Source organism: Electrona antarctica, assembly GCF_951216825.1.
Source record: "Electrona antarctica genome assembly, chromosome: 13".
Taxonomy (NCBI): Eukaryota; Metazoa; Chordata; class Actinopteri; order Myctophiformes; family Myctophidae; genus Electrona; species Electrona antarctica.
In genome coordinates, this window is record NC_136794.1 from 12,410,346 (window position 1) to 12,431,152 (window position 20,807).

The following is a 20,807-nucleotide window of genomic DNA, read 5'->3' on the forward strand; positions in this document are numbered from 1 at the left end:
ACAGTTTTTATGTCCTTGCTAAACAACCTCTCTTATCTCTTGCCCATAATGACACATTGTACTTTCATGACTAACCATGTTTAATGTTGAACATCCTTGAATCAAAAGAGGAAATATTTCAGCAAAACACATCAAATGTATTGTCAATACTATTAAGAGTTTAAAAGTTGCCCAATGCAAGCATAGTTAACCACATTATATTAAATAAATCTGTTACAGTTGACAAACTCACTGCTCTCATGTTGTGTTCCAGTTCCACACACACACACACACACACACACACACACACACACACACACACACACACACACACACACACACACACACACACACACACACACACACACACACACACACACACACACACACACACACACACACACACACACACACACACACACACTTCTCCACCTCATCTCTACAGTCTCCGCCTCACCTCTTCATTCCTTGTATCCCGTCTTTTAAACTGTTCAGATGACTGTTGGTTATTTGTTCACTATGTTACGTTATTTAGATAGTACTGTATGTTGTTTAGACAGATGCTAGGTTTGATGTTTACCTGGTATCATAGTCGCTTTGTAGCATTACATTGTTTTTCTTTGCACTCTACTTATGTGGTAATTTACCCTGTCATTAGTCGACTAAGGTTCATCCCATTTACTCTGATCTTGCACTTGTATGTTGCTCTGTATGAAAGCAGAGAAGCAAAGAAGCAAATGACAAAAACCATTGTCCGCTGCAACCAGCCAGAGCCTAGATTGTGTAGCCTACTGTACCTCTCTTTGAAGGCCTTCTCCCCCATCTCACGGGCTGCTTTGAGGACCGCTTCGGGCACGGCATCCTTCTCGGCCTGGGATACCTGGTGAACCTTGTGCCCCGCGTCCAGGCGGTAGGGACCACCCTTGCCGCCAAGGCCTGCCGTGTCCCGGCCCCCTGGAGAGGATAGAGGAGAGTAGAGAGTTCTTAGACAGTATGTCCTCCAGGAAGAGTGTTATAATGGTGGTGTTTAATCCTGTCAACACCTTGCAGTGATTTTCAACCTTTTTCATATCAAGGCCCATTATTTATTCAGCATTTGTAGCCACAGACCACCATTTGATGAGATTTAGCCTCTCAGACCCAAAACTTTGAATATTTTGTTTGTCGTTTGTTTTGATTTTGTCCACAATGCCATGCTCTATTGTAAATGACTCTGGTTTCCCTCCCACCCCTGTCCCCTAGGGAGTGTCACCGGACATGTTTGCACTATGGTCCATAAACTCTGCACTTTATATTTATACTTCCTGCATGGTGTTGTATTTGTGTTGTTGTTATTTTTTTTATATGTGAAAAAAGGAATAAGGAATGCACACACGCAATGTCAAAACAAATTCCTATGTGTTTTACACAATGGCAAATAATGGTATCTGAATCTGAATCTATTGATGTTGGTACCATTAGATGAGATAACAGGCAAACGTTGATCAAAATAACAATTCTTCTACATTCTCTAATTGTGTAGACTTGCGTGGCATATAATGGAACCACACTCTCAAGCGTTAAAGATTTAATAAGGGTCCATTTGGTTCATTTTACACTTTACAAGATCTATTAGGGTCAATTTGCTCCATCATTTAGCTGTGGACCACCTGGAACCCCCTCGAGGACTACTGGTTGAGATAGAACACATGTGTGAATGTGAGCCGCACCCACCTGTGCCTCCGGCCCATTGGTTGCCCCCGACATGAGGAGTGTTCTCAGGGTCGATCTTGCCGTGTTTCGGGGCTGTGACATCCAAACCGCTTTCCCTCTGAATGGTAATCTGAAGGGAGAAGAAAGAGATGGATGGGCTGAGTGCTACAGCTATTGATTATCTTCTTAGCCATTTTTCTAGTGATACGTTTTGATTAATGAAATCAACGAATCAACACGGGAAAAGAAATTTGATTAGGTTTGGTCATTTCAAACAAGATTTAACTTTATTTTATGAATGCAAGAACAATGGCACTGCAGCATGCTAATTTTCTAGGAGGAGAAAGGCTGTAGTTTCTATTAAGCTTGGAGTCCTCATCGATGATGTCATACTGTAAGTAGGCAGGTTTCTGAACTATCTATATGCCACCAATGAGATGCAGAAATTGTGGCATCTTATAATGAACAGTAGTAAGGACTACTATTATGAAGATATGATTGAAAATGGGTGACGTGCTCCTTTAAGCCCTATTTTATACTTTGTCGTAAAGTGGTGTTGCACAAAAATACTGGAAATCTACAAACTCACCATCAGCTATTTTCACTCATTTTGAACATGTATTATTTATTATTTCCATAATCGATTAGTAATAATCAATTCACTTTTGTACCTCTAATGTGGTGCATGGATCTGTTTTTAAATGTTGATTGTACAGTTAATCTGAGCAGTAAAAAATAAGAATCAATGTCTATAGTCATTCCTGGGGAATCCTTCTCAGCTAGAGCAGCTCATTCATGTGCGCTGTAACTACAAATGGGCTTCTCCAGGAAAAGATTTCAAGGGAAGTTTGTATGGGCACAGTTTCCCAGAACTCAAGACGCTAATCAGAGGAGTTTCAGGAAGGCTCTTGTCCTTCTGCACAGTGCGAACAACAAGCCCCTCTACTCATCTTATGTCCACGTTCGTCCCCCTGATGTGCTTTCATCCCCAAACCGCATCAGTTTGCACTTGTTCCATTGAAAGGACGAACAAAATAGACCCTCTATCTCCCCACTCTTTGATTTCAGATGGATGGACAGAGTAGCCTCTGTTTCTCATCGGGAGGTGGAGGGGGAGGGAGTAGAACGAGCGGCTGAGAGAGAGAAAAGGGGGTTAAGGTGCTAAGTATTTCTGCTGCGTCTCAATGGCACCCTCTTAGCCAAGATCAGCAGGCTCTCACACTGAGGTAGGGCAGCCGGCCAGACTCTGGGAATACATGAGCGAGCCGAGTATGCAGAGGTAGTGGTGTGGATCAGGAGACGATTAGCCCATGCCCCGCAGTTAAGTTCACAGGCGTGTTCACGTCCGCGTGCGTGGGGGCTATACCGTTTTTTACTTTAATGAATTATCTATTATGCTTGCTGTGTCATGCCCAGAGCGGTTTGGACAAACACTTATCTAATAGGAGCAGTAAGGGTGGGGAGGGATACTCTCTCTCTGTCTGCTGTGCTGAGCCACTGACCATGCTGTGGTGGAAAGTAACTGTATTGTACTTAAGTACAATTCTGAAGTATTTGTACTATTTCCAATTTCCAATACTTTTACTTCTACTCCACTATACATCTCAGAGACAAATATTGTACTTTTACTCTACTACATTTATTTGATAGCTTTAGTTACTAGTTACTTTGTAAATATATATGGATTATTAATATTACAAAACATGCATTAACCACTTCAGCCCTTTTTTCGAAAACCCCATTTCGGCCGTTAATAGCAGATCTACAAGCTCACAATGCGTCGCGATGCGATTTGAAAACTTGAAACGAAAAAACATAAGGAGTACTTTCTACTTTTGGTACTCAGAGAATTTTTTTTCATGGCAATACTTTTGTACTTTTACTCAAGTAAATGTTGAACTTTTACTTTTACTTAACAGAGTATTTCAAGTAGAAAATGTGAGTTCTTTTTTCACAACTGCCTACATGTAACCCATGCAGGCATGTATGCACAGATACTCAGTCACAGACCACACAGACAAACCTCACATACACACACACTTTTGAGTGGATGACTTTGCAAAGTCATTTTGTAATCGGTTGAGCTTGTAACGGCAATGTGTTTGTACATTGTTGCACACGCACACGCACGCACACGCACACGCACACGCACACACACACACACACACACACACACACACACACACAATCTCTCTCTCCTCCTCCCCCTCCCCCCCACACTCTCTATCTCTCTCTCAGTTCCCACACACGAAGTGCTGTGTACTGCTGTATCAGCCTAGTGTAATTATAGGTGGTCAGATTAGAAAGGTGAGCCTGATATAAACCACAGCAGATTACCTACACACAATACAATCATCAGTGTGAATTTAACTCTGTGTCAAATAACAATACACCCAAATGGACCCGTCTGGGGTCCAAAGATTACTCTTTGGATGTGCACACACACATCCAAAGAGTAATCAGTTAATGTATACCCATGCCTTTAAGGTTATCACTATTATTATTTGTTTACATATTGTGTCTAATATATGATTAATTTCTTCTATTTTTGAATATGTATATGTATATTTGTATGTGCCTTTAATTTCATTGTTAATGGTACAAGATACTCTGGGGGGGAGGGGGGGGGGTACAAAAGTTCAAGAAAGTTTTGTATGCTATTTTTGACTCCTGTGACTTGAAAAATTAATAAAGAAACTTTGATAAAAAAAAAAGGTTATCACTGACCCCAACGCTGTGGTTGTCCATACACTAACGCTGTAGGAACCCACCAGCAGCCGTTCTCACTGGCCGCGCACGGACACTCCACTCACTCGTGCACGTGACGACTTTTTCCCCTCTCGCTGGGCGATAAAAAAGTCACATGTCACACGTCCCACTGTGTCCAGGTTTGGAGAGAACAGTAGCGTGAACCTGCACTCACAATAAAAGCGTGTGAGCGCCACCTTTTTTGCTAGGTTCCCAGCGTAAGACACACAACAGTACCTTGCTAGATCTACTACACACTACATTAAATTACATTAAAGGAGTAGTTCACCACCAAAAATACTTATTTTCTATCAATTCCACATGCATGAAGCCTTTATTTGTGGAGACTTTTCTGTTTTTGTCGTGTTCCTAATGACCGGCTGACTCTCCGGTAGTCCGAAGTGCACTCTTTGAGTCTCCGCTGGTCATCAAATTATTGGCTTAAGAATGAAAAAAATAACCCTCCATGAATTCAAGGCTCCATGGCGTGAGTAAGCGATAGAAAATAAGTCATTTTGGGGGCGAACTATCCCTTTAACTTGTTAAAATGTTCAGTTACTGCTCCATGTGAATGACAATGATATGAGGGGGGATGGGGGGGGGGGGTCGGTGGTCAGAGAGGGGGTCGGGGGGTGCGGGCTGGTGCATACACTAGAATTCACCAAGTTAATCCCTTAAGCAGAATCTCAAACTGACATCTTCTACACTCTACAGTGACAAACACACACACTCTACAGTGTGTGTGTGTGTGTGTGTGTGTGTGTGTGTGTGTGTGTGTGTGTGTGTGTTCAGGTGATCCAAAGTTAACCTCAGTAACCAGAGAAATAGATGCCATAGTCCTGTGATAAAGCTAAAGGGTGGGAGGTCAACCATTAGCGCCACTAAAGATGTCTGTCAGGGTTTCACCTCTAGCATATGGCCACTCTTCTCTGGCCTGTGTGTGTGTGTGTGTGTGTGTGTGTGTGTCATACTGTCAAACTGCAAACACAGCAAAAAATAGCAAAAGTGCTGACCTGCATAGTGCATATACATACCTATCCCATGTAAGGAAACGATGCATATGTGCATGGGAATGTGATGTCAAAGACCCATGCTTAAAATAACATCCCCCTCCATAACCTTTTTTTGTTATACGTGACTGGGAACAGCAGAGTCTATTCTCATCTCTGGTCTTATTATCTTAATGTGCCACACGCACAGGCACACGTGTACACGCGCGCGCACACGCACGCACACACGCACGCACGCACGCACAGCCTCACAACACCCTCCCCACCCAGTCAGACACCACCTCCATCAGGTCTGTTGTCCATGTCTCTGGAACCCTCATGCTCATCATGTTTCTTTGTGTGCCGATTAAATCTGTCCCATCAGACAGGAAGTTGAAACATCGGGGTTTCCTCAGTTTCCTTGTACACAACACAGCTCTATTTATAATAGCTCATTCTTCAAACAGCTCTCGTCAGCACGTCTCAGAACTCAGAAGAATGAGAGTATAAACTGCATCCATGTCAGGCTCCAGGAAGGAGCCTGACATTCTGGCTCAGTGGAACCAGGAAGGGGCCTGACATTCTGGCTCAGTGGAACCCAAGGAAGCTCTGAGAAGGAAGTGAAGCTCTGAGAAGGAAGTGAAGTGGTCACGTGACTGGGCTGCGCCATGACACTTTCATGGACACTTTCATGGGAGCCAATCTACCCGGAAGTTTGGCAGAATGCACTGGAGTCAATGAGAGCTCAGTGACCAGCTCATGAACAAACATTATTTATGAACAATTGAGACCTTTTGTAAAGTAATCACTTCTGGAAATAACAGAAGACATGTAACACATTATTGTCTGCTGTGTTGTTATTCGATGTGTACACTGTGTAATTTTTATAGAGGTATGGTATCTAAAGAGCACAAAGTACCTTTCTGAACGCAAGAAGTATCGCGAGACTTCCCACCGTTTCCTGCCTGTCAGACAAATATCGCGATACTTCAGAGCCAGAAACGATACCTGCTGCTGTTTAGATCCTCAGATAAAATGATATACTGTGCACTCTGTGCACATCGAAAAGTAAGTGATTAGAAAACAACCTGTGATATTTCTTGTTATTTTCCAGAAGTGATTACTTTACAAAAGGTCTCAATTGTTCATAAATAATGTTTGTTATGAGCTGGTCCAGCCGGAACCAGGAAGGAGCCTGACATTCTGGCTCAGTGGTACCAGGAAGGGGCCTGACATTCTGGCTCAGTGGTACCAGGAAGGGGCATTCTGACATTCTGGCTCCAGCCACGGCCAGTAAAGGAGTGACTAATGTCTTTCTTTTGGGGTCATGAAGGATTTTTGACCGGACACATTACGGCATGCGTCCATTTTGGGGTCCTGACTAAGTTCCTGCAACAAGTTGGCACTGCACTTAGTTCAGGGGCATGAGTCAGTGGGGCAGTGCAGCCACAGAGAGAGAAAGAGAGAGAGTGATGGTGTGCGTGCGTGCGTGTGTGTGTGGTCACATTACCCCAGGGCGTCACGCTGTCCTAGCATGGTTCCTGACAGGGGCAGATCACCATTACTAATGCCATGGACATGAACTAGCGGCAGGAGGGGGAAAGTCACGTTCCCCCGCGCTGTAACCATCCACCACCTGTCATCAGATCTCAAATCTCCTTTCCTCGGTCTGTGCAAATCATGCACTTGATAGTAGGCAACGATCGACTCCCAATTCCACCGGCATGTGCTGATGCTTAGAATGTGAGAGCACATCTCTGTATTGGCCTACTGTCAGGGATACAGAGTCAGTGTTTGCCATTTTGCTAATGAGTCCGGTTTGATGAGGGCAGCTCAGCTAACAGACCTGCCTGAATCTACACCATGATAGGATATGTCTCATATCCCTAATGCACTAAGATCCCCTTTTTTACCAGCTTGCTGCTTGAGGAGCAGTTTAAAACCATCCATCAGTTGCTAGCAGTTAGGCCCAGACCGCACCAACGATTCGCCATGCAACTCCTTGCAACCAAACGGTTGCGAGAAGTTGCATGTAGTTGCATGAAACCATTATCCGCAAGGAGTTGCATTGGTGTGACGTGTCCTTAAACTGTTTTGTTTCAAGGAGTTGCATTGGTGTGACGTGTCCTTAAAACTGGTTTGTTGCAAGGAGTTGCATTGGTGTGACGTGTCCTTAAAACTGGTTTGTTGCAAGGAGTTGCATTGGTGTGACGTGTCCTTAAACTGTTTTGTTTCAAGGAGTTGCATTGGTGTGATGTGTCCTTAAAACTGTTTTGTTTCAAGGAGTTGCATTGGTGTGACGTGTCCTTAAAACTGGTTTGTTGCAAGGAGTTGCATTGGTGTGACGTGTCCTTAAAACTGGTTTGTTGCAAGGAGTTGCATTGGTGTGACGTGTCCTTAAAACTGGTTTGTTGCAAGGAGTTGCATTGGTGTGACGTGTCCTTAAAACTGGTTTGTTGCAAGGAGTTGCATTGGTGTGACATGTCCTTAAAACTGGTTTGTTGCAAGGAGTTGCATTGGTGTGACGTGTCCTTAAAACTGGTTTGTTGCAAGGAGTTGCATTGGTGTGACGTGTCCTTAAAACTGTTTTGTTTCAAGGAGTTGCATTGGTGTGACGTGTCCTTAAAACTGGTTTGTTGCAAGGAGTTGCATTGGTGTGACGTGTCCTTAAAACTGGTTTGTTGCAAGGAGTTGCATTGGTGTGACGTGTCCTTAAAACTGTTTTGTTTCAAGGAGTTGCATTGGTGTGACGTGTCCTTAAAACTGTTTTGTTTCAAGGAGTTGCATTGGTGTGACATGTCCTTAAAATGGTTTTGTTTCAAGGAGTTGCATTGGTGTGACGTGTCCTTAAATCTGTTTTGTTTCCAGGAGTTGCATTGGTGTGACGTGTCCTTAAATCTGTTTTGTTTCCAGGAGTTGCATTGGTGTGACATGTCCTTAAAATGGTTTTGTTTCAAGGAGTTGCATTGGTGTGACATGTCCTTAAAATGGTTTTGTTTCAAGGAGTTGCATTGGTGTGACGTGTCCTTAAATCTGTTTTGTTTCCAGGAGTTGCATTGGTGTGACGTGTCCTTAAATCTGTTTTGTTTCCAGGAGTTGCATTGGTGTGACATGTCCTTAAAATGGTTTTGTTTCCAGGAGTTGCATTGGTGTGACATGTCCTTAAAATGGTTTTGTTTCAAGGAGTTGCATTGGTGCGGTTTGGCCTTAGCAAATACAGTACTTGTAACAGAGTATTTCTATATTGCAGTATTGCTACTTTTTAGTACAAAATGTGTACAAACTTTTTCCACCACTGCTCCATACATACATACATAATAGTTACAGTATATCGAAACGTTGTAATTTTTACCTGCACCCTGTTCACTAAAGGCTTTAACTGTCAGAGTTTGCTCCAGTGCCTTCCTTCCTCATGAACATGAAATTGTTCCGAGCACCCGGTATCTTTCTTTTTCTCATGCTCTGCTCGCGTGCACGCACGCACGCACATGCACGCACATGCACTCACACAAAAGCCCATAATTGAATACAGAATAGCCTAGTGTCCCTGATTTCTGAATAAAGAGTGAGCAGAGGCATGGAAGACAGAGGGAATGGAATAAGAGGGGGGGGCAACTTTTTATGACTGTGAGAATCTATGTTTCTATATCCCTCCCTCTCCCCTCAATATGTTTGTCCCGTTCTTCTCTCTCTCCTGTCTCTGCCACAGGCTCTCTCTCCCCCTCTTCTCCACGGTCTTGTAGGATTAATAGGCTCATAAATTTCTCTGATTCTCCCTTTAGACGCCTATACAGACCGAGGGGGATTTATGGGCTGTGGCCTCTGTCTGTGTGTGTGTGTGTGTGTGTGTGTGTGTGCGTGCGTGCGTGCGTGCGTGCGTGTGTATGTGTGTGCGTGCGTGTGTGTGTGTGTGTGTGTGTGTGAGAGAGAGAGATATGGCTACTTTGGTAGGGCAGGGGAACTGTGAAATAGGAAGGCAGTGCAAGGCAGGTGGCAGACTACCACTACACTGCAAAAACAATATTAAAAGCAGCATACACAGCGCTCGGCTGGTGCAGTGGTAAAGGGTCTGCCCACCACCCCACAACTCATTAGTCTGATTAGGCTGGTGCAGTGGTAAAGGGTCTGCCCACCACCCCACAAGTTGTGAGGGACCAGATGTCCCAGGTGACCAGATGTCCCTCTTTGCGTGGGACAGTCCCTCATTTCCAAGACTTTTCAGGCGTCCTACAAATTGAGACCCTGTCCCACATTTTGACTTTTCAGTTGTACATTTCTCTTTTTTCCTGCAAGATGTGTTTTTAATCCTGTTAGAACAACATGAGAAATATCCCCTAGGCTACAGTACCAATTTGGTCATACCACCTATGACCAAATTTAGCATTAAAAAAATAAAAGTGACACACCAGAGTGGTTTAATAACAAAACGATAGGCAATAATTAGGCCTATGGTCGAATATGACATCAAGGCATTTAATAGCAACTTAAGTAATTCGATGCTATTCCTGTCCTGTCCCACACAAGCTATACTTCTGTCCCTCAAATGAACAGTTTGGATCTGGTCACCCTACCCACAACTCATTAGTCTGGGGGTTCCAATCCACGCGGTGCATCCGGCATTAGTCCAGTGTCTATGCAAATATATAGATATTGGGAGGGAAGCGTCACTGCGCGTTGTCCTGCGGGCTGCAGGGAGTGTTGGGGGACGGAGGAGTGTAGGGTGAAAGTCTCTACGTCCTCCCAGTGGGGGCTCCTCACTGGCACAACAACAGTGACAACACACATAAATGTGTGGGGGGAGGACTCAACTGCATGGCTAAACTGGAGAGGAGAATTGAGTAAAAAGAAAGAGAACAGAACCCCACAAACCACAGCAGTTCAACACAATGGTAATGGAGGAATGACGTGGTGTGTTGGTTTACACTGGTGTTTACATTGCATACATGTATTTGGCACTTAATAACATCTGCTAAACAAAGACACGAGTTGTGCAGACGGGTGATGAGAGAGAAGCCCTCTATACTGTATGGATGTATGTGTGTGTGTGTGTGTGTGTGTGTGTGTGTGTGTGTGTGTGTGGTGACAGATGATGTCAGTGGTGCTGTAATGGAGCAATGTTAAAGTGAGAGACAAGAAGGGCAAACAGTGCTGAAAAGCAGACACACGCGCGCCTGTCCGTCCGTGCGTGTGTGCGCCCGTCCGTCCGTGTGTGCGTGCGTGCGTGTGAATAGGGCCATTATGAGGTCATGCAAATCTGTCGTCTATCTCTTCCTCTGACAATGGATAACAGAAGTGCTCTTTGCTAATTTAACACCGTCTTGTCAGCACCTGACTGTATATACAGTTATGTGTGTGTTATACGTGCGTGCGTGCGTGCGTGCGTGCGTGCGTGCGTGCGTGCGTGCGTGCGTGCGTGCGTGCGTGTAAATGGTGCATGCAAACCATGCATGCATTCGTGCATACATGCATTAGTGTATGGAATGCACACATGTGTGTGAACATACTGAATGTACTGTATACACGTGCATACACCAATTCTGAGGAACATCAGCCTTTCTGCTTGTCATAGCCTACTTGACATTCTCTCCAACAGAGACAGTGAAAGCAACGCAAATGGAATACACTCTCATAGTTACGAATAGATAAACGAATACTGAAAATTTGACGGTGAAATCTTTTATCAGGGTTGTTTTCGCGCCCTCAGCTTACTTCTCGTCAGTTTCACACCAGGGCTAAAATCAACATGCTCACAAACCATGTTGTTAACCATGTTAAACCTAGGGCCAAAAGTATTGTGTGAGTGCCATATGCAAACAGGTAATACCCTACGGTGTGTGTGTGTGTGTGTGTGTGTGTGTGTGTGTGTGTGTGTGTGTGTGTGTGTGTGTGTGTGTGTGTGTGTGTGTGTGCGCGTACGTGCGTGTGAAGGCACATGCTTGTAGAGAGGCCATCATGTTTAAGGAGAGGCCTGCTGTTTGCGGAGGGCCAACAGTCTGCACAGGGACAGTCTGTCTGGGACATGACCCTCTGTGGACTCAAGGTGCTCCATCAAAGAACTACCTGAGCACTGACCCAACCAGGTCAGGCCAAGAAGGCCAACCTGTGCGTGAATGTGTGTGTGCATACTTGAGCGTGTGTGTGTGTCCTGTGCTTGATCAAACAGAGCCAAGGCAAGTTTTTCATACTTGCCTTAGTTGGAAAGTCCCCTTGGTATTTTGGTAATGCAGACGCTGGACCTTATTCTGTGATTGCATTATCTCAAAGAATTCTATGCCTGTGTGTGTGTGTGTGTGTGTGTGTGTGTGTGTGTGTGTGTGTGTGTGTGTGTGTGTGCGCGTGTGTGTATTGTTCCAAACATAGCCAAGACAATTCCACAGCTTTTTGGCTCTGAACTTTGGCTCCAAAAGCAGTCGACAACGCAGATGCAGTTTGCTAGGATCTAATTCTACATGGTTATAGCGTTAAATCAACCAACACCATGCTTATTCTATTCTGTCATTCATTGTGGAGTATACGTGGTCTCCTACCACACTAAAAATAAATGCTTAGGTGTTACTGATGATACTAATTAAGGCTCTGTTCCATTTAATGTGCAGTTGGTTCTCAAACTTTTTTAATTTCAAGAATCCATATAACTCTGGGAGTGTACAAATGTACACTCCCAGAGTTACACACCCTCACGGGGCCAACTGGAACCCACTCAAGGACACTTTGAGACCCACTGGTGTAGCAGAGTGTTTCCAGTGAGCCAACATGCACAATAGCAGCAGCCCGAATCAGCCGTTGGCAAAAAACAATTGCGCGACAGTGTTGTGTGATATTAGTCTGGCTTATTAGCCAGGCTACGATAGCAGCACCCTGACTCTGTTTGACCAGAATGGAACAGTGCCTTCATTAGTATCAGCCGTAACACCTGTGAAGTAAAGTAAGTAGGGAAGGGGCCACAAGTTCTTTCCAACATGGCGTGTGTGCATAATATAGCCCATTGGGTCATATCATATGTTGTATTTCCCAACCGTACCACCTGACAACAGCATGACAGAAGGTGCCATATCCGACTGCACATGGCCAGGCTGCCAGCCTATAGTAGGCCGAGCTGAAGTCCACAAACAGCATTCGCACGTATCTGTTCTCCAACTGTTGCTCCCCCTTTACTGTCACTGTCTAGCCTGAGTGGAACTTGGAAGCCACAGATCCCTAAACAATACGTCTTATATCTGGAAAAGCATGCACTGGCTACAAATCCCCTCTGTGTGGATGTGTGTGTGGGCGCCGAAACAATGGCGTCTATATTGGTTCCATGAACCCTGTACCCAGTGTACTGGGCTGAATGTACTCTGACCCATGGTAAGGTCAGTACAAAGCTATTACATCATCACCACAAAGACCCTCCATTCACAAATGCAATAGTGGAGACGGATATATTGACATTTCCATAATAAGCAACGTGTGGGTGTTTTGGTGACTTAAAAGTTTTCCACCAGGACAGGACACAAACTGTGTCTATTTGTTCTAATGTTTCTCAAACTGTAACTAGGGACCTAAAAGTGAGTCATAAGATATATTTGAATGAATTACAAGCAAAAAACTATTTTACAGTAGAGAGAACTAATGGTCTTGTTGAAGCTCAGGTAACAAGTGATTATTTCTGAGAGAATACTGCCACCTAGTGGTCCTCAGAGATATTACAGGCTGTATGAATCAAAAGTCTTTGTATTTCAGGCCTTTCTGTGTGGTGTTTGCATGTCCTCCCTGTGTCCCCTAGCGTAGGTACGCTCACAAAAAACATGCAGTAATCCTGGTCTCTAAACTGCCTCCCCCTGGCCAGCCGGGGCGCCTGATGGAGGGGAAAGGAACTAGTTGAAATAACGTGTTCCTTCCACGCGCTACGTCCAACCCTGTCAGGTGAAAAGAAGCGGCTTGGACTTCTCATGCATAGAAGGAAACATGAGGTCAGTCCGTTGCTCTCCCCAGGTTGGCAGTGTAGCGACCAGGATTACATTAGATAAGGGGTTTTAAATAAGGGGGTCCATGGACAACTGGTGGTCCGTGAAGGTATTGCATGTGGTCCCTGACCATGGAATTACTAATGTAGGATTTGTAGATTGTTTTGACATTTTCTTTCCACTAGTTGAGAAACAGTGAGCTGAATGACCTGGTGACCAATGATGACCGTCCATGTAGTCGTTTACTGACAAATCTGAGCCTTGGAGGTCAAGAAATTCAACAGAAAAAGGGAGTTAGAATCTCAAGAGTTCATCGTATTATCTGGTTGAGTATATATTATATTATTATTAGAGTAGGAGTGGACCTGGTGAGGCGTAGGAGGGGCCCAGACAGGAGACAACCCACAGAGCCTAGTCCTTCCATGCACGCACCAGAAGTGTACCTCCCAGCCCTGGCAGAGTAGTTCTGGAGTAGTTCCAACGGATTGTGTGGCCCTGGTTTTGCCCTAGTGGGACTGATTGAGGGTAGCTACTGGGACGTAAGTCGGGACTTGATCACCCCGGCTGGGTCGCCTGAGTGAGGGGTATGATGTTCGAAGACCCGAAACCCCGTTGACCTCAGGATACATCACTGAGGATACGTCCCAGGTGCATCCATGCGATGTATTTGTAGTTATAGTTAGGAAATGATTAATAGTCAATGGACCATTGGTTGAGAAACAGTGGGATGTATACACAAGGGATGCATAGCAAGTTACACAAAAAGCACTAATCTTAGCCCATATCCCCACCCAACACAACAGTGGTCCCAGGGTTGATTCTAAATCAGGGTGGTGGTCCCTCGTTCACAATCAGTTGAAAACCCCTGCATTAGATAATTGACACTGGGTGAAAAAAATGGGTTGCAAAAATCGTGGAATAAAAAGTATTTTTATTCCAAAGTATTTCTGCGTCCCGGAATCCCGGTGATATGACAGTGTATCTTCATAATGCACATGGTCCGTTTTACATGTCATATAGGGAACTAGATTGACTATAAAATAGAAATACCTGTACAGGTCTGCCGTCCTCCGACCCAATCATATTCCTCCACTCCATCAGAGAACGCTGCAGGTTTTCCAACCCCGTCTCCCACAGTCTGACGTATCCGCCCATATCCACTGTGACCGCGCCCCCGGAGCCCAGACCGGCCAATAGCACATCAGAATCGGACACCTTGGATAGCCAGTTTGTGTAGGGTGAGACGGTCGTGGCTCTGTCAATCACAAAGATCCATCGTCAGCCGGACACATGTACATTTTACCACTTCCTCTTACTATCACACAGATTCATTTATCTCTTTTCTTTTATTTACTAAACTAACAGATATTTCACCAAGCACACTTTACTTTCGTCTCAAAACCAAGCATAGCAGTTAACAATTTAGGCATTTAGCAGACGCTCTTAATCCAGAGCGACTTAAATTAAGCAAGAACAAAAAGCATGGCGATATATCACATACATAAAAAGTAGTTATCATGAAACATGAGTAAGCTATGAACGTAACAGTGGAATATCGAACCAATCATTCGATTTATGTATCAAAGATGAATACCTCGCATCCTATATATTAAAATTGGCAAATGGGAGGGCCATGGCCGGCAGACCATGTAATCGCGCTCTTGTCAGCATGACTCTTCACTGGGGGCAGATTCCGAATTGCAGCCATCTGTAAGTGTGCTTTTACAGCGGTTTTGAAAGAGGGTAGGGATTCACTTATTCTTTTTTTTTTTTTTAAGATATTTTTTTGCGGCTTACGCCTTTTATTGGTTTTTGACAGTAGGCTGACAGGAAACGGGAGAGAGATGGGGGAAGACATGCAGTAAAGGCCGTGTCGGGCTCGGGAGTCGAACCCGCGGCACACTGCGACTGGATTACCAGTCGGGTGCCCAGACGGTTACGCCACCGCCTGGGCAGGGATTCACTTCTTTATGGCTGTTGATGGGGCATTCCACATTTTGGTGGCAACAAATTGAAACCCTTGTTCGTGCCAAATCTGGATTGAACGTGACTTTGTGGAGCTCCCTCTGGTGTAGTGATTGTGGACTTGATTGTGAAGTATTAGTTAGACAGGTACATGGGTATCAAAGATGTGTAGTGCATCTTGTAGACATTGCAAGTTGCTGTACTCTTCTACCCTGGGCCATCCTACCCTAATACAATGAGCAGGGGTTAAATGGGTTCTAGATGGAAGGCCAAGCAAGCAGTAGATGTCTGAAGCTTTGTGTGGTGCTGTGGTAACATGAGGTACATGCTGTGGTACCATGAGGTACATGCTGTGGTACCATGAGGTACATGCTGTGGTACCATGAGGTACATGCATAGTCAAAGTGACATTGGATGTACCTCAAGAGTCCTCAATTTATTCTTACTGACCACCAGTGAAGAGAACCTGTACAAAAATCTTGTTCTTTGGTTGACACCTTTGATTTTTACTTTAGATGCCATTTTTTCGACTGGAAAGCTTAACCTCTAAAATGCAACCCAGGTAGGTAATTTCCTCTTTTCTTATGTTGTGATCACATTGTCAAGGTGTGTTGCATTTGGAGAGAATTAGATAAATCTTGTCGAATAGGGAGCCCCAATTCCAAAAAGTCTGGTCTCCCATCATTAAACTACTCGAAGAGCTGAAATGAATGTATTTGCACAGTGTTATGATGCCCTCTAGTGTCATTGGCTGATATATCAGCTTGCTTGAGATGTGATTGCTTTTATTATTCTTTATAGTGTGACACTGCCATTAGCAGTTTGTATGTTTTTGAAGTGTTTTGTTATATCTTTATTTTCTAAATTTGTTGTCCCTTTTTTATTGTTTGTTGTGGTTTGTTTCGTATCTGTTAATCTTGTATTGAGCACGGTCTTCATAATAAATGCTTAAACATGTAGCTAGGTGTAATGTTAGAGTCCACAGAAGTGAACCTTTCAAGCCTGTTTTCTCAACTCGCTGTTTTCTGCAAGACATTACTCTATAAGCCATATCTCCAAAACTGGTGAGTCAAACTGAACAACCAATATGTCAATTTTAAGCTATGATTCCCTGCTTTCATATGACATGAAACAACGAAAATTAAAAAAAAATAATCAATGACTTAGCCTCGGTCAGAAGCGGTCACAATATGTGGAACATTTTCAAAAAAGGGATTATTATTATATATTTGTTGTTACAGTAAATAGCCTATAGCGTTCATTAGAGTGGTGCCCGTTGGGCACTGGCCTACTTGGAACAGTGCAAGTTGGAAATGCATGCCCCACCCAGTTATTATGTATGTGTCCCTTTTATGCCCATATATGGAGTTCTGGTAACGATGGAAGTTGGAGATCCAAGCCCCACCTTGGCTATGCAATACCCGTTGTACCCGTGTCAATATATGGAGATTTCTGTATCTGTCTCTCTGTGTATCTTTATTCCTATATATGGAGTTCTGTGTCCCGTTGTAGCCGTGTCGGAGTACCTGTTACACCCATCTGTGTCCATTTTATGCGCATACTCCATATACAGAAATCTCCATATCAAGGGCTAGGACATATGTGGTCTATTTACCTTGGTACAGGAATGTATTTGAGTTTCTTAGAGTTCAGGTCTGTCACCTCCATGGTACAATGTAGTTGGTCTATTTACCTTGGTACAGGAATGTATTTGAGTTTCTTAGAGGTACAATGTAGTTGGTCTATTTACCTTGGTACAGGAATGTATTTGAGTTTCTTAGAGTTCAGGTCTGTCACCTCCAAGTAAGCCGCACTCATGGGAGGGGTGACATCTAAGTGACAAAGGAGAACAGAATAATATAATCCATGCCTTCTCATGTATGCTGAATGCCTGATCTGTGTGATTTCACAATTTGTGGAAAAGTTCCAAATGCATTTAGAGTCGTATTTTGAAAGAAACCAATATGAACTCTGACCTTTGGGGTAGACTTCCTTCAAGGGCACCTGGGTGGGTGGGAGAGCTCGGACCACCTGATTGGCCGACAGCTGATTGATGCAGTTGCTTCGTTTGGCTGGGCCGGAGCGGAGACCCCCTCTGTAGAACATGTGACCTCCACCCTCTCCGCCGTTTACCTCCGTTAGGTCCACAGGTCTCTTATAGGTGTACACTTCATTAGGTGACTGACAAGAGAGGAAAGAATCACACCCGTGTGAAGTGAGGGGCGCTCTTATCATCATGATGTAACATGTTGATTTGCTTGTCCACATATTAGTCCGTGAGCCAGGGGGGTTGGTCTGTACCATCTGGCCGAATAAGGCTCATAGTGATTTTTGTGAAGGTATACATGTCTAGAGTTAGAAAATATGTGATAGCATTGCACCCGTGGTAGCTTTATGAGTGCTATCATGCATTTTATTTTATAACACTAGGCGAAAATTGCATGGATCAATATGAAAAAAAATAGTAATACACCCCCCAAAAATGATAGAAAAGGTTTTTCCAATTGGTTCTGGTACCTCTAGGCATGCTTAAGAATATACTGAAAATATAGGAAAATATATGTTCTGGAAAGGCGTCATTTTCAAGATGGCGTCCAATATGGCTGCCAGGAGCTTAACTCTTTGAGATATTCATGGATTTCTATATAGTTTTTAGACTTCTCTATGGCAGAATGGCGTTTTTGAATGATTTATTGAAAATTCTCTGTTGTGAATGTGTGACAACGAAAGACCTTCAGAGAAAGCTTGGCTTGTCTGCTTCCAGGAAAAAAATGAACTGAGTTGATAAAATGTTTAGTTTTTGTGTTGAAAGCCTTTTAAAAGAGCCTGCATTTACACTGGGTAGTGTTTCTAGGACAACAAAAAAAGTTATGCCCGGTTGAAGTTTTATTTTCTAAATAACTTTTTTTCTGCTGGGCGTACATAGCCATGCAATATCTCATTTTAAAGGGTGAGTTGTCTAGTTCAATTAAAATAAAATAAAAAGTTTCTCACATGTACCACTGTAGATATTTTGCCATCTATAAATAGCATGGTCAGTCATGATCAATCTGACCTATCCAGCTAAAAGTCCCCCTAGCTCTGAAATGGAACATCATATAAACTCAATTCTTTTTTGGGGTAAAATTAGACATTCTAACGCACATTTTGATATATACCATGTTTAAATAGTCTTACCAGTACCGTGTCTATTCATGCATGTATCTCAAAAACCTGTTGTGAAGAAACAGTTTTGATAAAAAAACACATCCAAGGACATTGTTTTGATATGACTTTGTGCCCATGATATGTATCAAAATATAGACTTGAATGTATACTGTATTATAACAAAAAAATTGGGTTCTTACCATCTACCGTTACAGAGTAAATCACAGTTGAAACTCGCTTAGTCAAACCATAAACCTCAGAATAGTGAACAAAATAGCCATGACAGGTCTAACTCATTGTAAAAGCTTGTCTTTTATTTTTTATGACTACTAACATAATACAATTATAATAAATATTACAGAAAATAAATAGGCCTACATACAAAACAGTTGTCCCCAAACTCCCCAGTGTCCCCAAACCACTGCATTCCAGTTGTTCTTGACGGTGTGTGTGTGTGTAGGCTAAATTAAAAAAAAACAACAACTGAAATGAATGAATGCATCCGGTTCAGTGTCGGAGAAATCCATCGCAGTCTTGACTCTTCGTCTTCGTCTTCATCATCATCATCATCATCCTCCTCCTCCTCCTCATCTGATGCCAGTTCTAAATATATAAAAATAAACATTTAGCTGTAGTCAGCCCGGCCAATAGCCAGTTGGGGGGGGACGGGGGACGTAAGCTATCTGACATCATCGTCATCATCATCATCACACGGAGACACACTAAACAATGTACAATCATGATTGTATACAATATACAATGAATGCAATTATCGTGCAAGCTCAGACGTCAATGAAACGTCATACAGATCTTATATAATACGCTACTGTTAGCTTCACTCCCCGTCCCCCCTCCGATCCTTGTAGCAAGGTCATCATAACGAACCACGCGTTGCTTTAGTAAACGATGCATGTTTGTTCTCCGTCTTTGTAGACAGTAAATAAAAGGAGCGAACATTACTCTAAAGATCAGATCGCCTATAAGGCACGCTACAATATAAAATACTTGTACTGCCATGCGTGCATGCCTGCTACGATACATTTGTACTGCACAAACCAACCGATCGACACCAACCCTCCCTCCAGCCATTAGCCAGCACCAATGCACCGACCAACACCATTAGCCAGCACCTTTGGTGCTGGCTAATGCCTGGGGGCCATCGTGGTGAGTCATTCTGGCGTCATGATCTGACTAGTAGTAGTAATTATCCAAGCATCTATTTGTAGCGATCATCTTATGATTTCTGATCACTATAGAAGGGCATTTTCTACAATAAGATTACCTCAAAACATTCCGGGTTGATCGTCTTCTTCAATGGTTTCCCGGTATAGCTCATCGGACGACGATGGGGAGACAATGAAAAAAGGAGGGAGGGAGCAGCGAGTCTCGCTGTAAGCACTGGACCAGGGCTACTCCGCCTGGAGAAGGCGACTGGGACGCGTATGGATCAATACTACTACCACAAAACTCGCTCAAATAAATAGTACTGCTTTCAACTTTTTCTGCTAGAAAATCGCTCGGGCGAGACGGCAAAACAGGCAAAACTATGAAGACTCCCTCTGCCCCCACTGTTTACAGGGGTTGGGACCAGCTTCCAATGGCAACACGTACACGTGTGTCACATGACACGGGTTTTCTGGGTAATGTAGTTGGAATATAAGCTCAGGAATTTAAACAGCGCTTCGGAGCATATTAATATGTTTAGATTCATCAAAAACTGTGAAGACGCCAATTGGCGTCATTGATCATTTACGGAATTCTGATGAAGACGCCAATTGGCGTCTTTCATCTTCTAAGGGTTAAAATGGCTATAACTAATACTAATTCATCATTATTTGGGGGTTTAGGACTAAAGGAATGTGGGTGAATCAGTGAAAGTGATCAGTTAATTATAGGGATGTGCTGATGAGACATTTTGGCCGATATCGATATCCGATATAATTAATTGCTGTTATGGCCGATAACCAATATTACCAATGTCGATCTCATTCTGTATTGAAATATTATAATTTTGTCTATTCTGAAAAATACATGTAACAGGGTGTCTGCACTACAGGCTTAGGCAAGTCACATCTAACTTAAATACCTTTATAATATTGTGAGCTTGTAGATCTGTTCAAACTGTTACTTTGGGCTTGTTTATCTGTAAAGACAGACCGATTAATTAATTTCATTTCATTTTATTTATTCCAAACATGTTAAAATATAAATGAGAAAAGACAAAGGAAATAAACGTCCAAAAATAATAATAATAATGATCTTTCATAATCCTTAACTTATGTTTATGTTCGAAAGTCGGGCAGATACTGGCACTGAGGAGGATATTGGAAGGGGTATGGGA

General features: G+C 43.3%; 1 protein-coding gene across 1 annotated transcript in view; it reads right to left on the reverse strand.

Annotated features, from left to right (window-relative positions):
• The window catches only part of vwa8 (von Willebrand factor A domain containing 8), a 110,227-nt gene that overhangs the window by 23,762 nt on the left and 65,658 nt on the right, over positions 1-20,807 (reverse strand). Inside the window, exons 35-39 of the mRNA XM_079518720.1 lie at positions 17,296-17,500; positions 17,070-17,151; positions 14,405-14,609; positions 1,693-1,801; positions 777-933 (exon numbers count right to left, since the gene is read on the reverse strand). Coding sequence (XP_079374846.1) covers positions 777-933; positions 1,693-1,801; positions 14,405-14,609; positions 17,070-17,151; positions 17,296-17,500 — 758 coding nt within the window. The remainder of the gene's footprint in view (positions 1-776; positions 934-1,692; positions 1,802-14,404; positions 14,610-17,069; positions 17,152-17,295; positions 17,501-20,807) is intronic.